This window comes from Papilio polytes, unplaced genomic scaffold (genome assembly GCF_000836215.1).
Source record: "Papilio polytes unplaced genomic scaffold, Ppol_1.0 DF824225.1, whole genome shotgun sequence".
Taxonomy (NCBI): Eukaryota; Metazoa; Arthropoda; class Insecta; order Lepidoptera; family Papilionidae; genus Papilio; species Papilio polytes.
Genome location: NW_013524979.1, coordinates 2596 through 13859, shown reverse-complemented (window position 1 = coordinate 13859; position 11264 = coordinate 2596). Strand labels below are relative to the sequence as shown.

Genomic DNA, 11264 nt, shown 5'->3' with positions numbered 1-11264 from the left:
GTTTTGTAAACGTTAAATACGTTTAGTTCATACTGAACACTTAGACTGTTCAGTTGAAATTCCAAATTATTTCATATTGATCAACTGAAATATAATGTTTATTTATTTATTTATTTACAATAGGAAGCCAATGTTACCTACATAAGTACAGTTTTAACTGAACAGTTTGATTGTTCAGTTAAAACTGAACGTATGTGAGCTTTACACAATTGTTATGATAATTCTAGCTTATAAAAATGCATTTAGCTTCCCTCGTATTCTGAGATATTCTGTAGGTAGACAAAAAAATTATGAGAAACGTCCAACAAGATATCTAGTTTTTTCTGTTGCTACGTGTAGTTATATTTTTGATATGTACTTAAAACATGCGGTCAATTTAAAATAACGTAAAGATAACAATTACCCTCTCAGAGTCGTTAAATGATCACTAAATAAACCTTAAACGTAGTTTTAGGACACTAAGAGATTTCTCTGGTAATCACTAAATGACTGTAAGCGGAGGCCCAACTTTAGTCCGTTTTCCTTCCCACCCTTTTTCTCATAAGAATAAGATGGAAAGGGAAAGTGGATTTGACGCTGGAGGAGATGCATAGGAAGAGAAAATATCCTCTTTATGTGCATCTCCTCCGTCGATTAAGGGTAGGCAACGCATCAGCTATTTCGGATGTCTATGGGCAGCGGTCACTTCACCATTTTGGGGGATTCAGGTGCCCACTTGTTCGTTTGCCACCTTATTGTATAAAAAAAAAGCGGCAGTAAATTTATTTTTAATTTTCTAAATCCAATTTTTCCACGAGTATATGCGACAAATTAATTTTTCTAGGTATTACATTATCTGCAACACAGCCAGTTATCTATAGTTGAGTCAATTTTTAATCTTAATTATTTTAAGCTTGGTATAGATAATGAACTACGTTGTTTTTATCAAAGAATAAGGATGCGTTTTCACTGACATGAAATACAGAAAATGGCTACGAATGACGTTTTCAACTAACATTAAATTCTCTATTTCTACGTATATGTAAAACTCTATACTTTTAGTAATAGCTTTAATACCACTCAAATGTTAATTTAAGTTTTATGTTATAAATGGTATGTGTCAATGTAAACGCACCTTAATTCATTACGTTTCAAAATGCCTCTTTCGTAGATGTATTTAATGGTTACATGTGCTTCGCTTTGCGGAATAGTGTTAAACAATCGAGCAATATATGTTGTTACATATTTATTTTTTATACGGAATATTAATAAATGTTGCATTTTTATCGTAGAATTAAAGAAATTAAGTTTGCAATAATATACTGAATGTCTTATTCTCAAACTTCATTTCCAAAATCTCCTATCCCTACACTTTATTACCTTTTCTCTTGAGATTATCTGAACCAAAAGTCAAACGTGCCTTTTAATAACTAGCTGTTGCTCGCGACTTTGCCCGCGTGAAGTTAAAAAATATAACCAATGTTACTCACTGATAAATTAGCTTTTCAAAATGTGAATCAAATACATACAAAAACCCAAGAATTTCTCCCTCTTTCCAGAAAGAACCATTCCTCTTTATAATATTAGTATACAGATAGTCTGTTGCTCGCGACTTCGCCTACGTGAAATGGCGCAATTTTTTCGTGGCGCCATTGCATTGTTTTATGTGTGATAAGTTAGCTTTATAATGGTTAAAGAATTTTTGAAATAGGTCCAGTAGTTTGAGTTCTTTCAATACAAACAAAAATGCAAATCTTTCTTCTTTTATTAGTATAGAAAAAGATGTCAATTTTAGATTAAAGGTACTAACCTTTAGAATAAAAGAATAATAATTTCATTACTAACTTAAATCGTCAGTTGGTGACAACCTTTAACGCTATTGCTATCTCTGTTCTTTTCAACGAGAATAAGAAGGACATAAAGGTTACTTTAATTAAATAAAAGACCATATGGTAGATCACCTTTATTAGCTAAACACCGATTACATGGAATATGTTAGAATAAATAACTATAAAAGTATAAAATAATAAAATAACATATAAATTAGGAAATTATCTTAATATAAAAATTTAAACAATAACAATGCTTATTTAAATGTTTAAGAAAATTTGTAACAAATTAAACAGTAAATGCTATGCACTAAAAACCCCCTTGTCTTTTATAAAAAAAAGAAACAAAAGACAGGGTATCTTTCAAAGATTTCCCCATCGATACAAAAAAAAAAACAAAAAAAGGTAGTGTAATATTACTGGCACATCAAGAATACTTATATCTAATTACAATTAGAGGATAAAAAACTTAATGAGAATAATAAAAAACATTATTTTAATACAAAAATGGTAATATAAAAAAATATGTCTCGATTTGTTCAAATCAGGTACAGCAATTAAAGTACGAAGGTAAAATTCATATAGCTTTGTGATAAATCATTAGTCGTTAAGGTTAACTGTGACGAAGTATCGAGGCAAAAAGCCTTGTAAAAAACCTCAAATCAACAAAAGTGAAACAGAAGTTAGTCTTACTCTACCTGTTGTATATCCTCTAAATAAGCTGATATATGAAAGACTAGACATGAAGATTAAAACTTTTTTTTTATTCTTATAAGCGATTTTTTTTTATTTTTTATATCTTTTGATGGATTTTCGTATTCCCAAGCTACAATTCTACTGCTATGTTAATTGTTTTTATAAGAAAATGACTAGGTTTTACTGATCACTACATTTTAACTACATTCGATTATGGACTAACATTATGTTAAAGATAGTTAGAAGAGACATAGACGGACATTTAAGGAAAGAAATCTACGTACATTTAGAGATACTTGGTAAATCCACGCACATTTAGATATTGTTTTTGAAACATTTACATACATTTAAAGCTAACTTAGGAAATGACAAAATACTCGTTAGATAAGCAAATACACATAAAGCGAATTGTAAGAAACGGAATGCAGGTTTTAAATTTAGGCCAAAAGTCTTTAAGTCTAGACATATCTCCTCCTCTTGAAGTCCCCGTTGATATATTTCTGCAGCATAAAACATAGTATTTCCGGCTTATCCATTTCTTTGATCTTCTCCAAGGTGTCCACGAATGTATCATAGTCAGCAGGTTCATGGTTTGTAGGAAGCAACATCAGTGCCATGAGATATATTTCTAGAAACTTGAAGCGCGTCAATCGGTTACATACAGCAATGATAATCAGTTCCAAGTCTTCGTTTGTAGCACGTGCGAGTAGTTTCATCTGAATTATTACCCTTTCGTTTATCTGAATCTGGAAACTTCTATGGTACTGGCCTTTGTTAATTAAATCCACAGCAAGGTTTCCGATCTCATCGGCGAATTCTTCGCACAATTTGCCGTATTCAATTTTGGTCGATTCATTCTTGAAGTATCCAGGATTGGAACAGAGCTTTGTAGTAATTATCACCAATCGGAGTTCCCATATTGTCAGATACATCTCCTCTAATGGCAACACTTCTTCAACTGTCTGTAGTAGTTTTTCGAATATAGTATGAATGTATTTTAAATTGTCAATTTTGATGATCATTTGCATATTGGATATAAAGTTCGCAAAGAACAGTCGAATCGAGTACGTATTGTCGTGACCCATTGCCCACATCTCACCACATGACTTTATAATAGATGTTAATAAGGCAATGCTATCGTTTGCTTCTTCCTCGTTTTGCACAGCGATAATGTATTTCGAAATCAATGACCACTTAGTTTTAACTCTGGTGCTTATCTCACGACTCTTGTAGGATGGTTGAATTTTCTTCTCAGTTAACATTTCATTCACATGTGGTGTAATAATGTATTCTAATACGAATTTTCGTTTCATAAAAAATATATTTGATTTTATGCCTTGCAGAACTTGAGTTTGGCTATCTATGTTGCCACCCTTTTCTTTAAATTGACTCACAGACATCCAAGCAGTCTCGAGTAGATCCCCGATGAAGCGTTTTGGTAATTTGGGAGAAACTAGCAGACCGTAGATTGCTTTATCATCATCTTCGTGTACTTGTGATGTGAATATTTTTAATGCGTCGTACAACTCGTTCTGTGAACCTTCATCTTCGATCAAAATTTTCTCAAACAGATTTTTGTAAAGTAACAGCCTCAAGGAGATATTCTTTGTCTTGTGCCAAACCGTTAGGATGACCGCTTTTAGGTCCTCAGCGATGTAAGATTTAAAAGCGAGGCGCAATCCGTGCTTTTGAATAGACAAGGGAGCGTTCAACGTCACCTCTATGAATCTATTTGCAAGCGGTTTAGGTAAATTGACGAAATAGTAATTGAACATTGGTACACTGTAGTGAATGTAGTCCCCAATCAAGTACATCAGGACGTTGGACAATGGCAAAGGCGGTCGCGAGTAACACGCGTAGCGACAGATTGCCCTCTGTATATCAAGTAATTTAGGGCTAATTTTTTCGTGATCAATTTTCGGTTCATTAGGTTTGTATTTAAACATGAAATCTACTTTGGATTCCTCGTCGGCTAATTGTAGAACTCCGTAAACCGCAGTAGATATAAACACGTAGTTACTTTTAGAATCCGATAATATGTCATGGAAGAACTTGAGATATTCCTTGGCGACATCTTTGGCAAAATATATTTTCAATTTTCTCATTAATTGATTTAACCTAAATGAATAAGAATTCTGGATACTTTTCGTTAGAATTGGAAACTTGTCCATTAGTTGTGTTGCGTCTTTCTTTAACTGACGGATTAAATCATTTTCTTCTATAACTTTGATAACTACCTTCTCTTTCAAAATGTGATGGTTTTTAAAGTTCTCCCAATCCAATTTGATGTATCTCATTATAACATCGGGAAAATCCTCTTTTCCTTTATCAAATATTTCCATAACGCGTAGAACGAACGAGATGTACCGTCGAATAGTAGTTTTCACTTCACCTTCATAACTCTTTCCCTCAAACTCGCTTATTTTCATCGTGTACAAATTGATTACGTACTCGTACAATATGACGCGTTTCTCCGTTGATAGTTTATCTATATAAAGATAATTGAACTCCGAGTTAAAAACTTCTCTGAATTGCTCGGGTATTTCTTTGCCATGGACTATGTTGTAAATGACCACAATTAATCTGAAGTCCGTCATAAAGAAGAAACCAGAGTTACTGTATATATGCATACTGTAGAGAATTTTATTGAATCCATTCCAACATTCGTCATCGAATTCGAAAACATTGTGGTTGATGATTACTGTTTTCATAAAATGTTCTTTATTGGATGAACTTTCATTCACATGCCTCTCATAATAATATTTGAATAACTTCTCTAAGTCTTTCTGATTTTTAGCAGATTCCACCAAGATGTTTATCATTTCACCTCGTTTCTCTTTATCAATAGTTATCATTATGTATTTCTTGATACCCTCCAATGCACAATCAAAACTGACAAACTGGTACCATTTAAAATCTTTACCATGTCCCAATACTTCTTGTTGACTTTCAATTTGGCTTAAAGCCCATTTTTCTTTCTCTTCATTAGTAAACATATCATAGAAACGATAATTATAGAAATGCATGGATGTCTCAAAATCCTCACCAGGATAAGCATCAGTAAATAATTTTTTCATGAAAGGAAATATCTCTTGCTTTGGAATTACATCTAGGATATATTTATTTGTTCTTCTGTAGTTGTCCAACCAGAAGTTAGAAGCGGACGATGGCATCAAGGCAACAGCAAATGTTTTCGCATCTTCAATCAGACTATGTTTCACAACTTGCAATTTATTCAAAATCGATAAATACAATTTTGGCTTCTTCAATACTCTATCTTTGTGTTTCTTCATAATATGTTTGGATATCCTCAATCCTAATTCATCAGACTTCATTCTGAATTCAATGCGGACATACTTTTCAACCAGATCTAAGTATTTGGTATCTGATACAGAGTAAAAGTGGCGAAGATCAAGCAAGTATCTTGACATTTTCCTTTCACCAATATCAGTTTTTGAATAAGCTTCCAGTAGAGTGAAAGAATCACCAAGGAAATTCTTTAAGAACACTATTTCATCATTAACATTCTTTGAATCTAAGCCTTTGTTGATAATCTCCACTTTAAAAGTTTCGGGAGCAATAAGTAGATATTTATAAGCAATGTTAGTCAATTTCTTTTCAATGCAGTAGTTGTAAAAATCGATAATTCTCTGTTCTGTTTTAAGATGAGTATATATTGTTATGAGCAGTTTCCTCTTCATCTTAATAGACATGAATGGAAAAATTTCTTTATGAAGGTACTCCGGGTTGATTACATTTGAATATTCATCTTCAAATATCCAAGAACATTTTAAAGCTCTTGAAATATACAGTGGATCACCACATTTGAAGGTATCAAGGATGTAATCAATGTTTTTATAGTTTGAAGCCAAATCAATTTTAAACAGTCTGTCAACATCGGTGGATTCATGTGTGCTTTGAACACTTTGAAAGGATATTTTCTTTTTAGTGGCATCTCTCACCTTTTTGTTCAATTCTTTTTGCCTTTCAGGCAGACTATTGCCTTTTAAGTCAATCATCTTTTACTGCTCCTAAAAGTACACAATAAGAAACATTAATTAAATAGTTTAAACTATCATATTAAATTACTTTAAGCGAAAAGTAAAAACGGCTTAACTGAGGCGCACTTAGGTGCGACGTGACCGCGAACAAAAGCTAACCAATACTCGCCCTGAAGGGTCTGAAACTAATTGGTGCTGTCACCGGAGGATAACAACGTGAGTTGAGCTGTTTTAAATTTTCGCTTTAAGAATTATTAAATTTGAATATTTGTATGAATAAAAGGTCAAAAAGTTTAAACATACTTTGAATAAGATAATATTAATTGTACCTGCCCACGCCCCCTAGATCACTGGCAGCCGACACCTATGTATGTACATCTCTGTTTTGGGTGTGGCATGTTTTTATAACTTCAATATTTATGAATTTATTTATTTGATACATAGAAATAATGCAATTTCAAACATTTAATCAAACAATAGAGTAATATAAAATATCATTTATTTATTAAAAAAAAATCTTATTCTTGAATTAATTCCTATTTTAACATTAGCAAGCAACAGCAATAACAAGCATAACATTTTCAATTACTTGTTTTATAATAAGAGCACATTTTACATGTTTCTTATAACTTCGCTATTTTAGGTATATTCGCAATATTAGACATTTAAAGTTAACAAAAACTCTTATCAACAGCATCGCATCTCACCTGTGATCAGTACTGAGCTTTTATTTCATCGTCTGATGGCCGAGCAGCTTTGATTTCCGAAGATATTGCGATGTACCAAGAGCCTTGAATCCCAGACGCCCAGTCCCCGGCACTATGAAAAATCGATTGAGCTTCGATTAAGCTTTATTGAACGCTTTACTATCTTTTTAAAATTGATGGCCTAGTAACGAGACCTTTAAGCCACCTTTACTACCTTTCTTAAATCAACAACTATAAATCCTTAAACTGCCATAAACCTTGATTCCTTTACAAAATGAAAACAAATCCGTCAAACACCCTTACAACTATCAATAAGATTCAACAAGTTTGTAGAAGGAAAAATTAGCATACGGAGGGGTGGATCCCGAATAGAGATTTCAATTTACTGATAAGAACTGATCTATATGAATGGATAGGCGATTGCTTGAAATGATAATTTCTGTTTTGATCCGATTTAAACGTCCTTGTTGATGTTGCTCACAGTTAAGTCTATATCTATAATTAGTTGAAAATCTCACAATCGTCTAAAACTGCAACCGACAGCGCCCAGCAAAAAATTGTATAGGTACAATGTTTCACATTTAAAGCCTTTCCTTTTATACAGGTCAGTGATGATAAGACAATGACGTAACGATAAACAATGTTTGACAGATGTGAATGGAGTCATCTTTACGAACGTTATGATACTTTGAATGTTTTATGTTTTGAAAATTCTTAATGAACATTTTTAATCGATATAACAACAAAAACTTTAAAATTGATTACATATAGCTTCAAATATTAATTAAAGGATTTACCTAATAAAGTTTACGTAATATTTCCAATTTTTGGAAGTTTGAAGATTCGAGTTTTTGTGCTGACAACAATCATGAAGCTGCTCTTTGACAGCACATCATTCATAAAAGAGAAAATGGCGGTTGTTATATTAGGAAATATAGGAATCTTTCCAACAAGTTAAAATTTTTGTGAGTTTAAAATAGAGCTTTGAAACTTAGTAGTTCTAATTGTTTGTGTTTAGTATTATACATCCGTTGTATTATGGACAGTTAGCAAGATCTATTTTTTTCAACAAAAATAGTACTTTATCTCATAACAATAAAGCGGTAGGAGACCGCATTTATTTACGAAATAGTTTTTCAATAATAAGTGCTGTATTATTTTATCGGTTTGATTGTTTATTTAAATTACGATGTTTCTAATGTGTTAGAGTTATTTACACAACAAGGTTACTTCGTGATGTGTTTGTGAGCGTTTTCCCTCTAAAATGGATGAATCTGAGGAATTCAACACACTAGCCTTCGAAAAGAAGCTTTCTCAGTTAAAAGATACTCAGGAGAGTATACAGTCGTTATCTTCTTGGTGTTTGAAACAACGTGATCATCACAAAAAGATTGTATCGAGCTGGTTGAATGTTTTGAAAAGAGTTAAAGTGGAGCAAAGATTGGTGCTGTTTTATCTAGCAAATGATGTGATCCAATATAGTAAAAGAAAGAATTATAAATTCGTTGAGAGTTGGGGATTAAATTTACAGAAAGCAACACCTCTGGTCAGGTAGGTTTTGTTTGACTGGATATCCTAAATTGTCTCATTTGGTTTTGTAACTGACATGGGTAATGTCACAAAAATCTAACAATTAATGTGTTTATCTAGAATTTCATTCAAAAGTGGTAGTTCATGTGATTAGACCTAATAACTACAAAATAATTAGTTTACTCATGGATTCTAGTTTTGTTTCTTTTTAAAGTGGATTTGACTTGAATTTATACTTATTAAATCTTTTTGACTCAATTCAACTATTCATAAATAATTTCTGTTTCAGGGATGACAAGGTTCGGCCAAAAATATTAAGAATATTTAAAATTTGGGAGCAAAGATCGGTTTATGATGATGAATTCCTATCAGATCTGACCGGGCTGCTTAGTGCAGGACCTGGTAAGAAGGCTGATGATGATCCATTGGATTTTCAAGTAAGATTTTTTTTAAATTGATTCTATGATCTCTATGTTTTTTTTCTTATGAAAATTAATTGGCTAAATGAATTGGTGGCATTGAATGGATAACCAAGAATATAGAAATCCAGGGTAGTTATTGTTTTAATTACCTTATTTATAACACTTCAGTACATAAAGAAATTAGTTTTATGTTTTTTAGCAATATGTTAAAGGTTTTTTTGTTCATGGTAAGGTAAAAATCTCCTGTGCTCAATTTTTACGTTTATTTACTTGTACTTTAAATAAGAAATAAGTAACACCTGATGTTTAGAAAATGTAACTAAATATTACCCCTTTTACAAGTCATAGTTATATGTATTGATTAAATATTCAATAACATAATGACTAAGTATTGATTTCCGAATGTGTGGTTGAGGGTTTGAATCCTGCCATTCGACTATCATAAACCATTCCTAACAGATCTAGAGACTAGGCGTGGTACAAGAAATATTAATAAAATAACAACAATCTTATAATATTTTTTATTAAATGCACAGGGGAAGTATAGATAAAAGTAGACATTAAAAAAGTCACCTCCTTTTTTCTACTCTCCTGCCTATCTTACCTTATTGAGTTGAATCTTTATGGATTTAGTAAATATGCTTTTTATTTTATTTTTGAATATGTATTTAATTTATGACAGCATTTTTATTTTATTTTTATATCCCATGAAGGGCACAGTATGTAGTCCTCTAAATATAAATTACTAATAGCTATTGTAAATAACTTTTGTGTTATTAGTACAATTGTATATGTTTGTTCTTACAGCCTCAGCAATTAGTGAACAAAATTAAACAATGCACAGTACTAGAGACGGATACAGATTTAAGGTTGAAATATATACATGAGAGTCATTTACAACTCTCAGATTCTGACGCATTACGAGCTAGTCTTAAGGGTGAGTATTAAAATGTTTTATGTTGACCCCATATTGTCTTCATAGGTATAAAATACCATTAAAACCTCTTTCCCGTATTTCTGTTCTTACTGTTTAGTAAATCGAATGTTTTTGGATGTTTTATTTAATATAGGAAGTGAAATTTATATGTTGTAGTTTCGTTCTTTTTGTATCAGTTATACATTTTTTCATTCTACTGTGTTTAGTTGTAATATATTAACATAAACTGTATTTGGTTAAAATGGCAGTTTAGTTTACCTATGGGGACAATATTATGTTTAAATGCTGATTGATAGATTATATAATAAAATTAATCTGACATGTAAGTCTAGACTGTTTCTTTACAGATAGGAGTAATAAAGATGACGTAGAGAAGGAACTTAACGAAGGTATAGCGTGTGTGGAGAGGTACACGCAAGCTTTGCAACGGGAGATAGTAGCTAGAGAGGCATTACTAGCACTTCTGACTTCAGCGGAACACTACTACTCTACACAGCGAGGGGAAGTCAAAGTAGTTGCTTATGTGAGTTTCCTTTAAATTATTATTATAAAGAGGAAAAATTTGTATTTTTGTATGTTTAATAACACAAAAACAAAAAAAAACCTTACATCATTGTAAAGCTGTTATCAGTGAATAACATAGGCTACATTGTTTTTTTAATATCACACGGACAAAGTCGCGAGCAACAGCTATTACGTATTATAATGAACTCAGATAATTTAATAAAGAATGGATGGATGTTTATTTACTATGTATCAAAAAATAAAAAAACACCATGAATGTCACTGAGATTTCGCAAAGATGTAAATTATATTGTGGAAGGAGACAGGCTATTAAAAGTTTTGTTACCCGCGCGGACATTCTCGCCAGTAACAGCTAGTCTTACTAGTATTATATATGGGAATGTTTAGATAGCTGTTAGAGTTAACTATCCACAGTACCATGTACAGATCTCAATAAAATTTGTCATGTGTATGGAGCAAAGTCGGAAAGAACACAGGCTTCCATTTTGTTTACTTGACTGATTGAGAGTGATATCTACTTATTATGTTCTAAGATGTACATGTTTTTAATTTTCCAGGCGTATAAAACATTTGGTGCGCGAGTTCGTGCATTGAAACGCAAGTTGGACGAGCTGACAACGACATTGCCCAGTGCAGTG

At 32.1% G+C, this 11264-nt stretch overlaps 2 protein-coding genes across 3 annotated transcripts in view; one reads left to right on the top strand and one right to left on the bottom strand.

Moving 5' to 3' along the window:
* Positions 1–1924: 1924 nt before the first annotated feature.
* Positions 1925–7620, bottom strand: LOC106110572. Of its 2 annotated transcripts, XM_013292448.1 has the most exons (3): positions 7427–7620; positions 7213–7324; positions 1925–6535 (listed from the first exon to the last, which is right to left on the bottom strand). In XM_013292448.1, the coding sequence occupies exon 3, from the start codon at positions 6521–6523 to the stop codon at positions 2963–2965; it is 3561 nt and encodes a 1186-aa protein (XP_013147902.1). In that variant the 5' UTR covers positions 6524–6535; positions 7213–7324; positions 7427–7620; the 3' UTR covers positions 1925–2962. The 2 variants fall into 2 exon arrangements, with proteins under 2 accessions (XP_013147902.1, XP_013147901.1); XM_013292447.1 differs by having other exon boundaries at positions 7213–7620.
* A 445-nt stretch (positions 7621–8065) lies between these two features.
* LOC106110374 (regulation of nuclear pre-mRNA domain-containing protein 2) overlaps positions 8066–11264 on the top strand; it is a 3631-nt gene continuing 432 nt past the window's right edge. The window contains exons 1-5 of the mRNA XM_013292198.1: positions 8066–8763; positions 9032–9179; positions 9972–10101; positions 10449–10624; positions 11184–11261. Coding sequence (XP_013147652.1) covers positions 8477–8763; positions 9032–9179; positions 9972–10101; positions 10449–10624; positions 11184–11261 — 819 coding nt within the window. The 5' untranslated portion in view covers positions 8066–8476. The remainder of the gene's footprint in view (positions 8764–9031; positions 9180–9971; positions 10102–10448; positions 10625–11183; positions 11262–11264) is intronic.

Excerpts from the sequence above, each read along its gene's own strand:
- LOC106110572 (XM_013292447.1), bottom strand. The coding sequence starts at position 6,523 with ATGATTGACTTAAAAGGCAATAGTCTGCCTGAAAGGCAAAAAGAATTG.